Here is a 16,803-nt window from a genome sequence, read left to right as displayed (position 1 = left end):
GAGCAGGATCACCATCAGGGTCAGGGGCTGGCAGCCTCCTTCCAAGGTGTGCTGAAAGTTGGGTCTTTGCTACCTGCCACTCTCAGCTCAGCCAAAGTGGTGCCAAAGTCAAATAACATAGTGTAAATCAACCTGGTTTCATTAATATCACTGGAGAGATATTTATGCAGCAGGGGAGCAGCCTGCATCTGTAAGGACATGGAACAGGGGATATGGGCATCTGGCAGCAAAGAGCCTTTTCTGAAGGATAATGTACTGAGTGTCTTGGTCTTCCTCTCTCCCCCTATCTGTTATGTTTGCTTTACAGAGTCAAACTGTGTTGCCTCCTTGCTCCACTGCTGTTTCAGGGGAACAGCAAAAAACCAAAAACCAAAACCAAAAACAAACAAACAAAAAAAAACCCTCTGCCTTATCTGGGGAGGGCAAGCGTGGTCCCACGGCCTGAACCACCTTGAACTCGGACTGACACTGTCTGGCCCTTCTCATCTTCAGCCCCACATTCCTCCTCTGCTTTTTTCTTGGTAGCCTTGGTGCTCTCATTCTGCAGAGGCTGAATCAGGGAGCAAAGCAGGCAGAAAACTTCCCCCATGAAAACAAAGTGAAGAATATTCCACCCATTTAGCTCCGTGACTGGCTCATGGCCAGATTAAGAGAGAACCAGTAGCTGGTGCTTGGCAGGGACCAGAATCAATGCAAGGCTTTCTCACTATCCTGTTTCTATGTATGTCCTTATGTGCTTTTTCTCATATGACTTCTGTCTGTCTTCCCATAGACAGCATGACTAGACCTAAATAAACCCTCTGAAGGAGCTGGGGAATAATTTTCAGTATTTTACATTAAATTTTCTGGGGAGACCCTAGTACTCAGAGCTTGCAGGTAAATTATGGACTGAATTTGAGCTACTGCTGTGCAGATATCAGCAACTCATGTTCTTTGCAGACAGTGAAGAAAGCCAATGCTTTTTAAGCAAACATGTGAATCAAGAACTGAAGTCTCTCAGGCACAGAGGAATTCACATCCCACCACCTCTTTTGAGTCCTTTTCTAAATCTAGAAACCAAGCGCTTGTGAGCAAGTTCTAAATTTGGCCAGCAGACTCTCCTCCCACGTGTTGGTAGGTAGGATGCGGATGTGGAAAACCACTGACATAATTAGCAGCCGTCTGAGTTTCAGCAGACAGCCTCTCTGAGGCTCAAGGAATGAATTGTAGAAGAGCCAAGCATGCAGCCCACTATTTTTGCTGCTCAGAAGCAGCAGTGCTTGTCTCTTGAGCGGGTGGTGACCTTAGTATTTTTCCCATCACGAAATATAATTTTGAGAACCATGGAGACAACAAATCAGTAAGCAAAGTAATGTTACTGTACAATATTTAGTGTTCTTCTTAAAGTTCCAGGTTATGCAGGCAAAGGGTTAGCAGAATTATTCAATTTCCTTCTGTAACAATGATTTGAGAGGGCAATGTGTAATTTTTGAGCCATTGAGACTAGGAGGATTCACTGAACTTTCCCTCCTCCAGCCCAGACCATGGTATCCCTGGAGGCATGGCCCATTTCTGTTTCCAGAAGCAAAGCCCTGTGTATCAGAATTCTTATGAACGGAGCATAATGCGGGCTGCTAGTGCAACAGTTCTTCTGTGGCTGGAGCACGAGACAGCATCTTTCTTTTGCTCATCACTCTGCAAAAGAAGCTGCTGAACATCCTTGGAGAGTGGAGAATGAAGGAGGGGGTTTTGCTGCATGGTGGATCCAGCAGGGCAGGTGGCTTGGCAGGGTCCCAGGTGAAGGTTGGACACCTGAGCTGCAGAGTTGTGGTTCTGTAGAGCCCGAGCTGCTGTGGGAGACTTGATGCATTTGTTACTTTACTGACAAGATAAAACAGAGTAAAGAGGAACCATGTGATGATTGCCTAAAATTAAACAGTGTCAAGGTAGCCCTGAGGCATGAAGTGGCTGGTGTGCTTTCTTGTCAGCAGATGCTGCCAGCAGACTCTTCATCCCCTTGCCACCTCCCTGGCACAGCTGGGCTGTGCTTTTGCGGAAGGTGTAAGGGGAAACGGAAGCAGGGATATTGCCTGGCCAAGGGACTGGAGGAGTGGGTAAGAAGGTGAAGGTGGGTGACCATGCTATGCCACAGACAGGAAAACACTGTGGGCAGCACCACTATTCACCCACAGGAAGTGCCGCTGTTTTCAGGTGGCTTCTTCCGTGTAGGGGGCAGAAGTGGAAATGGTTTGCTGAGTTTAGTAAAAGCCCTCTGCCCCAACACCCACTGCCAGAGGACCTCACAGCACTCAGGGTTCAACATGGCTGTCTTAGGAGCCACATCCTTTGCTGCAGTGGTATCCATGTACTGGAATGATGTATGGCTCTCCCAGATTGGCATCAGATGTCCGGCTGGTTCAGGGCAGAGCTGGAGCCTCCCCCTGCTCACAGCCCTGGACCGAGCTGCCTCTCAGGTGTGCAAGGAGAAGCACAATTTCTGCTATAATTAGCTCCTGGCCTCTCTGGCTTTCTGGCCTCTCTGCTTTCGGATAAAGGCGCCTCAGCTGCTCTCACAGCTGGAAGCTCTCCATTCCCCTGCTGCGGTAAGCATGACCATGTTGCTGCCCAGCAAGAAGCGGAAATCCGCCACACTGGCTCAGTGCCAGGCCTTGTTATCCAGACCCAGAGCCAGAAATAAAGACCAGACAGGCCCAGGGTGGGTTTTGAAAACTTCACTTGCTGCAGGAAACCTTTAATGAGCTTCAGAACACTGCTGAGAGCAGGATGCTCCTGCGGACTCAAGTTGTGTATGGGAAGGCTGAGGATGTTGCTGCTCATGTCCATCCATCTCCACCTTAACTGCTGACCTGTTGGGTTTAGCAGTGGATATTTGCAGATTTAGGTCCTACTTGGATATTCAACAGAGGAAAAACATGAGCAGCAGTGAGAACCCCTGGCCTCACTGTGCTTAGATGGACCTGAAGGATTGATGGATCTTTATTGTAATTGCTATTTGTGCCAGTCTGAGGACAGCTGGAGATTATCAGACACAAATGTGGATGTTTCAGGAAAATCATTGGGGTTCAGAGTTGGAGGACTGGAGGGTTGTCATCTGTAATCACAAGAAGAGAAGACAAAGTCTGCTGGCTCAAAAATCTCAATCTAGAAATGCTGAAAGAAGTATTCCAGGTCACTTAGGCTTTAAATGTGTGTGCTACTGTCCTGTGATTGCTTGTGTGCCTCATCAATGGGGAGATGAGAGAAGGTAGTACACTGGGAATATGCTGCCTAGCCGTGGGCACTGGAAGGACCAGACCATGACGCACCGGAGCCGTTATGCCCTAGGCTGTGAGGGACTGTTCAGTTGAGAAACTACTTCCACAGAGTATGCCAGAGATGCTTCCCTGTGGCAGGACTGCTACTGTGGCTTCCTGGCTGTGTCTCGGTTCTGCACACAGCTCAGCTGGCATCACCTCTGCCTCTCCAAGCAGGGCTGCCCTGTGCCAGGCTCCCCAGGCTGCTGGTGGTTGTATGGTTGTAGGTGGTTGTATAACAGGCAAATCCTCCTTCCTTTCTTCTCAGCTCTTTTTTTTTCCCTCTTTCTTCAAAGAAAACAATGCTTGAGGGCAAGGGAAGCTGTCCGGCTCCAGGCTGGCTTCCTTCCGGAGTGTAATCTGCTCTCAGGTTTTCCTTGGGGCTTGTTTTCCTGAGATACTGTGCTGGATGAGAGCAGATCAGGGTAACAAGCTTAGAAACTTCATAGAAATTTAACTCATTTGTTTATTTGTTTTCTGTTTGGAATTTAGGTTTCAGACTCAGTCTGACTTAACCTGAATATTTTCTTCTGAATTCCCGGGGAAGTAAAAGTCCTACCATGCCCTGACCAAGCAAGTGTGGGTGCTTGTCCCCAGGGGACTCTTCCCTGCAAGAAGCAGGGCCAGAAGCAGGCCTAGAGGTTCAGAGGACTTCGAACTGAAGCTTTCTCCAGCAAAATGCAGGCCCTGCCACATGTCATGCTTGCCCTTGGAGCTATGGTTTCCTCGCTGAGCATCCTCTACCCTCGTGCTCCCTGGCTTTCTGCCTTGTGCTAGTGGTGTCCTGGTGGCTTTGCATGCCGCCTCCTGAAGCTCAGATGAAACCCATTCTCCTCCACCAGCTGAGCTGAGCATGCACTTGTTTTGCAGGTGAGACACAGGACCCAAGGCCATGCCCAGGTGGAGTGAGAGCAAGCTGCCGAATCGCCCCGCTGTCCAAGATACCCCTCGACCGCCGCGCCTGTCCCGTGCTGCAGCCTCGGCCTGGCCATGGAGAGCATAGGTCTGTGACACCGCATGTGAAGGGGCAGAAGAGCTGCCACAGGGTCTGGCAGGGGGCTGCGTGGCCAGAGGCTTGTGGTCATACTCACCTGAATGATTCACCCACCTCAATTTCCCCACTTGCAAAATACATAGTTTTTGAGGGAGGGATAATTATCTTTGCACAGAGTAATATCGTGCAACGTGTACCATAACTTCCCAAGGTATTGGAAGACCCTGCTTGATAGGTGGGAAATGCGATATGAAATGACTGAGGAATGGCTTGAGGATTTTCCATAGAATGGGCACCTTTAAAATGCTAGCTTTCAAAAAACATTCGCATTTGAGTTTTAAAACAGGTTCATATTTTAGTGTATTTTTTCCCCCATCTGTACTTTGGTTTTATGCTGCTTGATGATGTGATGTTAGTCTCTTTGCACCTCTAGGTCAGAACATAAACACTGGAGCATTTTATTTCATTTTTAAACTGCTAATGGCTGTTGCTAGTAGGTTCAGATTTGGTTTTAGATCAAAATGTCTCTTGTTTATACTGTTACAAATGCTTTGACATTCTTCTTGCCATGAAGAAACCTCAAGATAACATAACTGCAGTTTCTTTGATTTAGCAAAAGGGGACATAATATTTATATCAGTGCTAATAAAAAGACTTTCCATAGTAATTGAAAATATACACAAATAGAAAGAATAGGATATTTCAAATAGTCCATTATGATGTGTAATTCTTTAGTGCAGTAATAGTAAACATGGTAGTAAAATTCAAGAGCCTTATAAAATCATATAAGAGAAAATAACAGAAGAGAAAATTTAAATTTCCAAACAAAATTTTAATACTTCCCCTGATAACACTTCCAAAATAAGAAAAATTCCATGGATGCTTTTGCTCTGTAATTTCTCCCTGTGTGTGTAAAATGGCATGAACTATGCCAGCGGGGGTGGGTTTTTTGGCATATGTGCACTTAACTTCAGCAACACATCTGACCATTTTGAATGTGAGTATTTGATTGTTTTCTAACGCAGTCCTGACTGAAATCACAGGAGTAAATACTCCTCTGCAGAAGAAGCTTGAATCGAATGAATCCTCTGCACAAGCATCTCTAATGGGATGCATTTTATTGGGGGGAGGTTAGTAAATAGGAGTACTATGTTGGCTGTTGGGGTGACTGAGTACCCACGAGTGGGGACATCCCCAGTACCCCCAGGTTTGCATTTCCTCACCTTGTTTTAAGCAGGTCTTGTGTCTGCTGCCCACATGCCCTGGTCTCCCTCTTCTTGGACTCCAGGTACTGCAGTCCTGGGCTTGGAGGGGGCAAGTGAGAGGCTTTGAGAGGCTCTTCATGAGTCTGGCCATGCTGCTTGCTTGGGAGCTAAGGATGAGGAAGCAGCAAGGATGCTATGAGGGGAAAACTGCTCCTGCCTCGCTGTAGTTCTCCTGCTGAACATCACTAGTGGGAATGGTGGCAACTCTGGGGTGCCACACTGACTCCCTGGTGTGCCAGCTGCTAGCAGGACAGGAAGGAGGCAGGATGAAACAGGCAAATTCAAGAGCAAAATTAGGCAGGGAATATGATAATTTCAAGAATCCCAAAGACAATCCTACATGCATGAGACAACTCGGACCTGGCTGTATGTGTTTGGAGTTCCCTTAGGAACTGGGTAAATAGCTCCTTGCTTGCATCCTTGCCATATGGGCAAAACCTGCTCAATCACTGCTAACAGTAGTTCAGATCCCATTAGTGAACACAGATGCACAAAACTGCAGGAAAGGACACTGGAATGCAGTTATCACAGATACCTGAGATCTCTCCCCAGATCAAGCCACATTCTGACTGCTCCAGACTATAACTTCCTGCAGATGGAGAATATCACTTAATAATACCTAGCTTTCTATAGTGTTTTTCTCATTACAAGGGAGGAAGAATCATTTTGCAGATGGGGAGAGAAGTCCAATGTAACGAGGGTAACAAAGATAGGCCACGGTGCAGTAAAAGGACCCTGCATCGTTCCTGGCCCAAACTCCACATGCCTGCAGGGTTGAATTTATTTTACGTCTGCAATACCTCAGAGCATGGGGCCAGCCAGCTGATGTGTCAACTCACTTGTGATCACGAGTGCTCACCCTACGTACAGTTCATACCCCGAATTGACTCTGAGGTTGTCACACCGTTATTTTTGTCCAAGGTCAGGATGTAGTTTGGTTTTGCTGTTGTAGATTACAAGAAGTATGCATGGTGGTTACTAGACACTGTTTCTCACAAGAGCACTGGCCTCGAGTCCCTGCATCAGGGAGTGGAAAGTGCTTCGCAAGCCAAGAGTCCAAGGTGTAGGGCTATGCCACAGGTGCAAGGGGCCAGTGGGTGGGTGGTTTCATGCCGGGGACAAACTGTGAGGGTGGAAGGGAAGCAGTGAAATGCCCAAGAAGGCTGGATCTGTGTGAGTTTCCCATGAGGGGGTGAACTGTTGGCACAGACCTCATCGTAAGCATGCTCCTTGCAATGGGTGCCTGTGAGAACATTGCTTCCTCTCTGTAGGCAGCTCCCAGCCAGGCCAAATCCACACAGTGCCCTGTGGTGTGTGACCAAAACACAGAAGTGTTTCTGGTCTTTCATAGTGCCAAAATGTGCTTTCTTTTCAATAGCTTCTTTTTTAATATGTAATTTTTTATTGATCAAAGGGACTCTGTGATCTTACCTATGTGAAGTTCTGTGCAGAGTTTCTCCACTGCCATGTCCCTACAAGATTGTTTTGCTCTTTGGTATTGCTGTATGGGCTACCAAATCATGGGAGGACATTCAGCTTTCAGCGCAAGTGGCCCTGGCGAATGCCCTGACTTGTTTTCATCAAGGCTCTCAGGTTTGAGAAGCCTGCTATAATACCCATCCCGAGGGATGCCATGAGGGAGCAGGACCAAGAGTCACCACACTTATCACACACCCAAACCTGTTGTCAGACCTGTTCTCTGGGTCCTGTCCATGTGCAGACCAGTGGGCACATCTCTGAGTGCAGGTCTCCAAGAGGTGCCCGGCACAGAGCTGGTCCCTCTGCTCATGTCCCCTTTGTCTCCCCAGAGGTGGAGTCGGACATCCTGCGCCGAGTGCGTACCCTGCTGCGAGAGCTGGATGGACACCACCCTGCCTTCCAGTGTGACCGAGGTAAGGTGAATGGTCCAGCACAGCTCCTCGGGGCCTCAGAAGGGCTTAGCACCAGCCATCACCCTCACTGCCCCCCCGTTTATTGCTTTACCCTAAATCCTGCACCATTCCCACTCTCTCAGATGACACCAAGACCAGGGGATATGGGACAGCTTTGCCTTCCTCACAGCTGCTCTTAAGTCTCTGATCTGCTCCGAGGTGCTAAATCTCTGGCAAACTCCTAGTGTCTGTCACACACTAACCTCAGTAACTTTCATCCCTCCTCTGCATAGCTCTGTTACATCTCCTTCACCGTTAACTCACCAAGAGGGGACTAGTGTTAAGGTGGAACATTAAATGATACAGTTTGGCTCTGTTCTCAGCTCTGACACTCACTCTCTGCATAGCCCTGTCCAACTCAGTGCCTCTCTGCTTCAGTTTCCCTATATCTCCCCATGGGTGTTTCACTTTGCAATGTGCTGCTAGGCTCCTTGATAAAAAGTCATTTAAAATCTGTTTCTGTTTTGAAAAATAAAGCTGACTCAGCAACTGGACTGTTGCAGCTTTAGGAAGTGTAATTGATTTTGAGAAATTGATTTTACTTGAGCACATGAAATATTTTATAGTTGATTTAAATTTGATTTTGTCTTGAATGAGCCTTGACATCTGTAGAACTGAAAAGCTTCATGGTCCTTGCTCTGAGTGTGAGTTATTGGCAGCCAGCATTCAGGTGCTGTGTGCTGGGACTGGCAGGAACCCAGATTCCCTAGGGCAGGCTGTGAAACCAGGCAGTTATAAACAATAGCAGAGGGAACAGGGGCTGAAAGGAAACTTAAGATGTTGTCTAGTCCATTGCCCTGTCTCACTTTTTTCTAGTTGCTCACTCCCAGGATTTCAAGAGTGTTTGTGTGCTCATGGCCTGGCTCTATATTAGCATCTCTACATGGAAAAGCGGGACTTGGAAACACTGATGATTTGACTCACAGCAGAGAGAGAGTAAAAGGGAGAGCTTAGCTCAGGAATTCTGCCTCAGTTGTGCCCTAAAAAGGCCAGATGCAAACCTGAGATGCAATAGCAGTGGCTGTGATCCAGGGAGCTGCTCCATATTAACTCACGTCTGGTGGAAGTATGGCCAAGGCCTGCAGCTCCATACTTAGCTATTTCCAGCTCCTTGAAGAGAGAGGGTGTTGTAAATTACCTGTGATGCTTTCCCAAAGGTCCCACGGTGTTTGAGGTACGATATGTTAATGCTGCTTTCAGAATCACAGCACTGGTTTAACTCTGATAGTGATGCCAGTACAGCATCCCAATGGCTGTTTTATGGAGCAAGAGTGCTGCATAGTGCTCAGGTTTCTCTGTCAAACCTTTCTCCTCACCCCTCAGTTCTCTGCTTGGCAACTGACCTCTCTTGGTTTTTCACTTCTCAGGGATGCTGCGATGGACCTTGCATAAAAAGATTGATCAGAATCCCAGTAACAGCTCCATCCTGGTTGGGATCTTAGTGAAAGAGCTGGAAAGGGTGAGTGCTGCCTTCTGATTGCCACGGCTGGCCCCTCTGCAGTGTGTGCCCTCAGTGCTGCTGTAGTGCCCAAGCAGAGTAGAGCATCAGGAACTTGTCTGTACCCTCAAGGATCTGTCCTGCCTGTCTCTCTCCCCAAGCAGCCCCATCTCTCCCTATGAGCCCCAAAAGTCAGTGCGTCAGAGAAGATCCTGGCTAATGTGTTTCTGGGGACCTAGACCCAGCTGACGACTGGGGCTGAGAGCAAAGAGTGGGAAAACTCTGTGGGACACCAGAGTAGGACTATAGCTTGACCTATTGCCATGTGAAACAGGCTTCACCTTGAATGATGGAAGTTTCTCCTTTATATTACTTACTCCTCCTAGAATGGCTTCCTTTCACTGATTTGTCACTTTCTGAACTAGAGCATCCTCCACATCTTGGGACAACCAGTTTTGTGGTTTAATTAGGTGTTGTGTGCAGAAGTAGCACTTTTGTTTCTTATGAGTCTACCTGATCATTTCTTTTGAAGCCCTCTCATCCTGGTGTTAGGAGGAGCAGTAATGATCCTCCTCTACTTTCTCTTCTCCATGCATTGGGGGGAAGAGGGGAGAACATGCCCTCCCATTCCCAGAGGAAAAGCTCTTGCTCTCATCTTTTGGGCAGAAACTTTCCCACACCATTTTATCTGTATCTTTCTGTTTCTGCTTTGGAGCTGAGGGGATGGAGCTGTACACATACACACCATGGATGAACAGGGCAGAGTGGCATTCTCTGCTTTGTCCTTTACTCCTTTTGTGACAGTCTTTAACGCTTGTTTTGCTTTTTTCAACCCATTAAATTTAAATATCCAAGAGCTCAGAGCCCATCACTGCCCATGCAAAGCCAAGGCTGTTTTCCTTTATGTGCCTTGTTTGGCATTTCTCAGCTTGCATGTCTCCCATCAGCAGATGCTCAGTGCTGGGAGAGCCTTTTGCAACATGTGCTCTTGTCATACTTATCCCAAGTAACTCAGCACATTCTGCAGATGCTGTCACCGTGCTCTTTCCACGCTGCTGTGTTGCACACTTGAGATGTGTCAGACCAGCACAGATCCTCATCCAGACATCAGTGTGCTGGAAAATTTAGCAGTTATTTCTAATCTCTATTTCTCACCTTTTAAATGAGTGAGTCCATTTGCAGGCTGTCCTTTTCACGCTATTGTAGTTCAGCTTCCATCAAAGCCTTGAGGAAGGATTTTCATCAAGTAGCTTTTCTAAATCCAAATAGACAGGAACACCCACATTATCCATGGCTATGGATTCAGAAACTCATCCAATGCATTTGAGGTCTGTTTTCCTCTACAAAAGACATGTCAGTTCCTCCCCCTTATACCTATTATTGCTCTTCTGCTCTTATTTTTCTTTGCCCAGGAGAGATGTCAGGCCTCCCAGTCCGTAATTCCCTTCATCTCCCTGAGGCTCTTCTTGGAAATTAGTGTCACAGTTTTTTATTCCTCTGGCACTGTGGCAGCCCTGAGCAGTCAGTACCAACCACAGATAATAATTCACCAATTTCTTGCTTGAGTTCCTCCAGGGCTCTGGGCAAGTATCAGCTGGTCTCAGCAATTCAATATTATTCATTTTATTGCTAATTTTTTGAAGTTTTGTTGTCATCAATTCAATTTAAATCAGATCCATCAACACATCATTCCTGAAAAAAGATGCTGGAGCAAAACTCCCTAAGCACTAGGGCATCAATGTGAGGATCTCTGTCAGGCGCTTGGCCATCCTTGGTTTGCCAAATCTTCCCCTTACATCTCACCAGCTCTGCACACTTGCTGTGCTTCACGCAGCCCAGAAGCCAAGCCACCACCTCAGTGCACCAGAAACGATGCTTGCCAGGAGGGGGGCTGCATTTACAGCACATCCCTCCCTGCCACTGGGATGCTGGATTTGTCACTGGAGGGCAGTGGTGGTTTGTGCTGCAGGGATCAGGGCTGGCTAAGCTCAAATCTTGCCCAGGCTCCAGCTCACAGACTCAGTCTCACAGCAGGGACTCCTGCTCTGCATCACAGCTCCAGCAGCCTTCTGATGCAGCTCTCTGACAGGCTGTATGTGGGAAGCAATGAGCCCTGGCTCCTAATAACTCACTGGCACACTAGTGTTCAGCACAAACCCATCCATTCGACGGGAATAATTTAGCTGAAAGGTTTCCAGATTAGCTCCAAACACCTCTCACCCTTACGAACCTCTCCACTTTTGCAGTGCTTTTGTTCATAGGAGGGAAGGCTCAGTTTCTCCTTCCAGTTCTCCTGGCCTATGTGCACAGGGATATTTTGCAGCACAGCCATCCCTGCTGCCTCTTGTGTGGGCTGCTCTCATCTCGGCACCTGTAGCCATGTGCTCAGCCCAGCTTGTGGATCAGTGTTCTCTCTGAAAGCAGCCGTGAATGCCCCTCTGCCACTCACTGTGCTGAGCTTGCCCTGGTACAAACCTGCACTGCACCAAGCAAGGACAATATGGCATGGCCCATTCCCCCAAATGCCACTCTGCTAGCAGTGGAAATGTGGCCCAGCAGAGTCACAGGAGGGCAGAAGAACATTGGCCAGCATGAGGCACTTTCATGCTATTGTAAGTCCATTTCCACTAGAACCAGACCTAAATAGGACATTATTTAAAAGGGAAATAAAAGGAGTGCTTGTCCCAGAGGTGATTGCCTTGGGCTATCTCACGACATCTCTTCCTATGCTGTGAAGTTTCCCAACAGGGGAGTGTGCTCCCTCGGAGGCCTGGCCAGCGCAGCCTGCCCTAGTCAAGGCACGTTCCTTAAGCTGCAATGAGAGGGACTGATGTTTCCTGGCTAATGCCATCCTGGTTGCTCCCTGCTGATAAAGCTGCTCCCGTGGCTGTGCTGTCAGCTCTATGACATTCATCTACCCCCTTGGTTTCAGTACTCTCTTCCCACTTCTTCCATCTTTCTCTCTTGCCCTCTGCAGTGCCCTTGGCCAGGCTGTTCAGGAACATAGGGACTTGGACAGATCCCTCTTCCTGTCCAGCATCCTAGCTCCCAAAGCATCTCTGGCCACCCAGGTGAGACTCCTGGGCCTCTCATCCTGGTGAGGGGAGGATAACCAAGCCCAGCCCTTGTTGCACACCCCAGTGATGAGGTGACATCAACCACCCAGAAAACAGTGTCACTGACATCACTGTGGGCAGGCAGTACCCCCTCTCGCAAAATGAGCATCCATGAAGCATGGGGTGGAATACCTTTCCCAGGTTTATCCAGGGGCATTCTTGTTTTTAGACATGTAATACGTACCAGGCCAGGCTGCAGGGAAGGGCTGGAACTGTATCACATCTAGCATCCAGCTGGCTTCCCATGGCCTAGGATGGGGAATCAATAGCATTCTCTCTTCTCTCTGTCCACTCTAGTTGCTCACACACCAAATGCAAAACAGGCTTTTTCCAGAGGATTTCCAACTAGTAGTTTTGTATTTCCACATTATTTTTTTTTCCAGTGGAAGGAGTTCTCTAATGAGCACAGTTAGAAACTTTTGATGTTTCCATCCCAGCCCAGGTTTTGTCTATGTTCTGTACAGCTCTTGGTGTGCAAATGACACTTCTGCACTGGGCTTCTGAAACCCTCATGCTCCTACAGCAGGCTGTAGCACTGCAGTGCAGCTATGGCCACAGCGATGTGACCTGTCCCACCTGCATCTCTCCCCAGGGCTCAGCTCATGCAAATGCCCCAGGATGCAGGACCTGTCTGCTTTGGGACCTGCCCCAGGAATGCCCTTCCCATTCTGATGATCCATGGAGGGATCATACCTTCAGCCCTAGACTGCAATCATGTTTCCCAAAGTGCCTAACTGGGCTTGGGCCTCATCTGGCCCCTTACTACTCTCCGAGGTCAGCTCAGCTACCTCCTCCTCCTCACCATGTGGGGACAGGCACTGTGTCCCTCTCACACATCACTGCCTGTAAATTGTGGCAAGAGGGGTGGTGGAGGAAGCACAGCTCTGGAAATCTCAGTGCTTCCCAAAAGATATCCTTGATCCAGAGGTAAGGAGCATCATCACCATGCCATGCTGAAGGCCTACATTGTCCCCATTTGCCTGAACCACTGAGTAGCTACAGGATGACACATCCCAAGGGGCCTGCAGTGGCCCCCGCTCTTGGTCTGATTTCCGCCACTTAAGACACTGCTCAGCCCTCTCACCGCCTTGCCAGTTGCTGGCTGGCCAGGGCAAGCACTGATTGTCTTTTTCGATCTTGCAGGCTGAAAGAAGTGACTACAGACATTACATTATACCCTTGCTACATACGCTGATGTATGCATTTATAAAGGTAACCTACCATGGGGTTTTGTTTGGACAAAATCCAAGGGAATCAGAAGCCACAGCGGGGGGACCATCTGAAGTTATTTGGAAGCCTTTGCTGGTCCTAAGTGTTTTGCTGTGCCATACTTATTCCAGTGCTGAAACATCCCAAAACGTGCCCAGCAAAGCCCTGGAACTAACATAGACAGATTCAACCGCGCATTTCCCAGTGGGATTTATGAAAACTTGGCTGAGACATTGGCACCTGTTACATGTATGGGAGTGACAAATTCTTCCAAATGACCCTCTTTTCTGGCAATATTTTGATACCCAATTGTGCAGGAAGTCACATTGCTGAGAAGATCTGTTTGCCCGAGCACCTTTCCAAACCTGACCACATGGTGTACCTGCAGACCTTCAGTGTGTACTGCTGGAGGTCTCCAGAACCATTTTAGGGTCTGGTTCTGCTTTATATATTGTATTTAAACCCAGACTGAATTGGGTGGAGCTCTGTGACCTCCTGCCCCAGGGTAGCCTATGCAGACATTTCTCCTGGGGAGAGAGCATCGTTTGGAATCATTACCTGTAGCATCTTTTTAATGAATTCTTTTTCTTTTCAGGCTCCCTGCATCTCTGAAGATCTTTGCAGCAGAGTTTATGATTTCTGTAAGAAGCTGCTCACTTTGCCCAAGCCTTTCTGTACCATTGGTTTGGACTATGCTGTCAGGCTGAAAATGGAAAGGACAGCCCCAGGTATGTGGGCTTTCCCATTCCGCCCATGTGTAGCACAGTGAAAAGCTCAGATCCTCAAGGTGATGGCAGTGTGGGTTTCTGTACCTGAGCTGGCCTTTGCTTAACACAGTGAGACACGGCAGAGCAGAGGTGCAGGAAGGGATTTCTGCACAAGGCTGGCCAAACTCATGAGGGACCTCTGAAACTGTTGGATGTGAGGCCTAGATTGTCCCCTCCTGATTTCAGGCTGCCAACCAATGCATCTTAGCTACTGGCAGATAACCTTGGGATCTTCCTGCTGTCAGTGGAGATATCATCAGAGTCAAATCCAACACATCCAAAGGCCACCTGAGTCGTCATCTGTACAGGTGAAAGTTCAGGTGGCTATACATTCTCCATCATCTATATGGGAAGCCAAGGTGCTGATGTGCCTGGCTAGGGCACCCTAGTAAATTCTGGGGGGATGAATTGTGGCCCAATGAAGTCTGAAAATCAACATGCTATACCTGCACCATTTTTCATAGATCTCAGTTTTGTAATGTGAACTCTGTGCCTAAGAATGAGTTGCCTTCTGTCCGACATGGGCTCTCCTGCCACTACCTATTTATTATAATCATGTTTTAAGTCTAAAATACCACTAATGTCTGCAGAGAACAGATCCTTTTAGAAACAAAGCCAGGAAACATCTATGCTTTCCATTTTCTCTATATTGCTCAATAAAGTTTCTCTTAATAAAGTCTTCTTTATTAAGAATGTCTAAAAGCAATCCTTTAAAAACAGTCAGACACCTTGTGAAGTGGAGATAAAATACAAGGAGCCTCATGGGAAATTAGAGAGAAAGTGTGCTTATTAGGAGTTCTAGTCCAGCACTATCACCCCAACCACTTCCCTGGTAACATTTTGTCTGGAGCCCCAAGGTCCACCTTCACCTCACCTGACCTTAGCTGAATCAATGATTCAATATGGAGAGATGGGCATCTCCAGCAGAGACTCATCCTACCTAAGCTAAGAGCTTCTCTTTGGGAGCATCATGGGGTTTATAAAACAATTACACACTGTAGTCAGGTACTTGAGCAAAATGGGCTGGATGTAGGCCCTCACGTCTCTGTTACTGCAGTGCCATGTGCAGGGAAAGCACGTCCCTCCTGATCTGGAAATGCTTTGTGCTCTTAGTATCCATACAAACGGTGCCCCCAGATGTTTACCCAGTGTAGAATCAGACGGAGAAGTCAGGGAACTGGGCTCTTCCTCCAGCTTCTGACTCCACCCCCAAACTCATAATTCACTGAACAAAGGAAGGGAAACACAGGAAGTCATCCCTGAATAGAAGGGTTTTTCTTCTTATTTAGCATGGTCTATCTTTGTCCTTGACTATATTTAGCCCTGAGTCTGATTCTTGGCTCTCTTACATAATCTCTCCGGCAACATATTTTGACCGATTTGACAGACCTACTGTCATACTCCAATGTGCTACTGGGAACATCAACAAACTGGTCTCCAGAGTTGTGTTGTTATTTCTCATGCTCTGATATCTGCACATTTTATCTTCTTGTGTTTGTTAGGTATGTTGTACCAGAGAATGGTGATTTCCGAACAAAGTCTTAAAAATGACCTGTACCCTTATACGGAAAAGTGAGTCCTTGAACATGTTGTTACTTCTATTTCTGCTGCAGCATTTTAATCTTACAGTAAAATCTGTTCTCTTCCTAAACTCTGAATTAATATTGGATAGAATGGACAATTTTGACATGAACTATAAGGCAGCATGTGATATTGAGGGACAGAATTTGGTGGTACCCAGTGCCTCTCTAAAATAAGCTTTGTGTTGGGAAAAGCACGCTCTTCCCATGTGTCTCAGTTGATTTTCATGGTTCTGGGAAGTGGATAGCTTTTCTGGGAGATACCGGCCAGAGAAAGGGAATGTCTGCAATAGCCTCTTTTTAGGGATATTGGAGATGTTATCTTCTTACTTCCACCAAATGTCAGTAATTGGGAGTCCACATTTCATTTCTTTCTCCCCATCCACCTGCCCTATGCAGGGTTTTCATCTTTGCAGATCCTGAGCTGCTCTCTGAAGCCATCTGCAACGCACTGGTCACCGACACAGAGGCTGCTCAGATTTCCCAGAGCCCCTGGGTGTGCATGTGTTACGTGATCATCCATGCCATGCAGGCAGGCCTTGGTGAGGTCTGTGACATCAGTGGCTTGAAGAGGAGCCTACAGGTAATCGGCAGCATTTCTGCAGTGATGCACATGGGTTTCTAATAGGCCCCTCTCTTGCTGGGTGCCATGGAGCAAGGAGTGTTTTTTCAGCAAGTGGGGAACTGCTTCGGCCCCTGGTTGCTGGTCACCGTCCCTTGTAGCCACAATGTTGTATGTAGGGCTGGGCTATGAGCAGGGCAGTTGTTAAACCAAAAATTTTTCCAAAAGTAAAAGGTTTGCTGCAACAAGGGAATAGGAGCAAGAAACAGAGGCATGGGAACCCTTTTTGTCCTCTCTTATCAGACTGCTGCAGATGTCACTTGCACTAAGCAGCCCATGGGAATTGCCTGTGTCTGATGGGAGGAATGGTTGGGGGTAGCTGGGGATGAGATGTTTCACACTGGACATGCAAAAGTTGTTTGCCATACCTGACTGGAAAGCAAGATTGTCCTTATCAGGGGTTAGGGGGATTGTCTGCTTTCTTTTCTTTTCTCTTCTTTCTTTCTTTTTCTTTTTTCTTTCTTTTTTTTTTTTTAATCTAACTTTGGCCACATTTCCCAGGCAGTTTTTCCTAGTGTAAAAGGCAAAAGATGGAAATAGGTTTGGTTCTCCTAAATTCCCTTTCTTGATGTTGGAGAAGTGGAAATC

General features: G+C 47.4%; 1 protein-coding gene across 5 annotated transcripts in view; it reads left to right on the top strand.

Moving 5' to 3' along the window:
* Positions 1 to 16,803, top strand: part of PIK3R6 (phosphoinositide-3-kinase regulatory subunit 6) — a 40,713-nt gene that overhangs the window by 8,818 nt on the left and 15,092 nt on the right. For 4 of the 5 annotated variants that reach the window (XM_062591697.1, XM_062591698.1, XM_062591702.1 and 1 more), the window contains 7 exons: positions 4,164 to 4,296; positions 7,361 to 7,444; positions 8,851 to 8,942; positions 13,181 to 13,249; positions 13,842 to 13,974; positions 15,516 to 15,585; positions 15,993 to 16,176. In XM_062591697.1, coding sequence (XP_062447681.1) covers positions 4,284 to 4,296; positions 7,361 to 7,444; positions 8,851 to 8,942; positions 13,181 to 13,249; positions 13,842 to 13,974; positions 15,516 to 15,585; positions 15,993 to 16,176 — 645 coding nt within the window. In that variant the 5' untranslated portion in view covers positions 4,164 to 4,283. The remainder of the gene's footprint in view (positions 1 to 4,163; positions 4,297 to 7,360; positions 7,445 to 8,850; positions 8,943 to 13,180; positions 13,250 to 13,841; positions 13,975 to 15,515; positions 15,586 to 15,992; positions 16,177 to 16,803) is intronic. The other variant, XM_062591701.1, reaches the window with a different exon arrangement.

This window comes from Rhea pennata, chromosome 19, assembly GCF_028389875.1.
Source record: "Rhea pennata isolate bPtePen1 chromosome 19, bPtePen1.pri, whole genome shotgun sequence".
Classification (NCBI taxonomy): Eukaryota; Metazoa; Chordata; class Aves; order Rheiformes; family Rheidae; genus Rhea; species Rhea pennata.
Note: the sequence above shows the minus strand (reverse complement) of the source record. Positions and strands in the feature narration are given on the sequence as shown.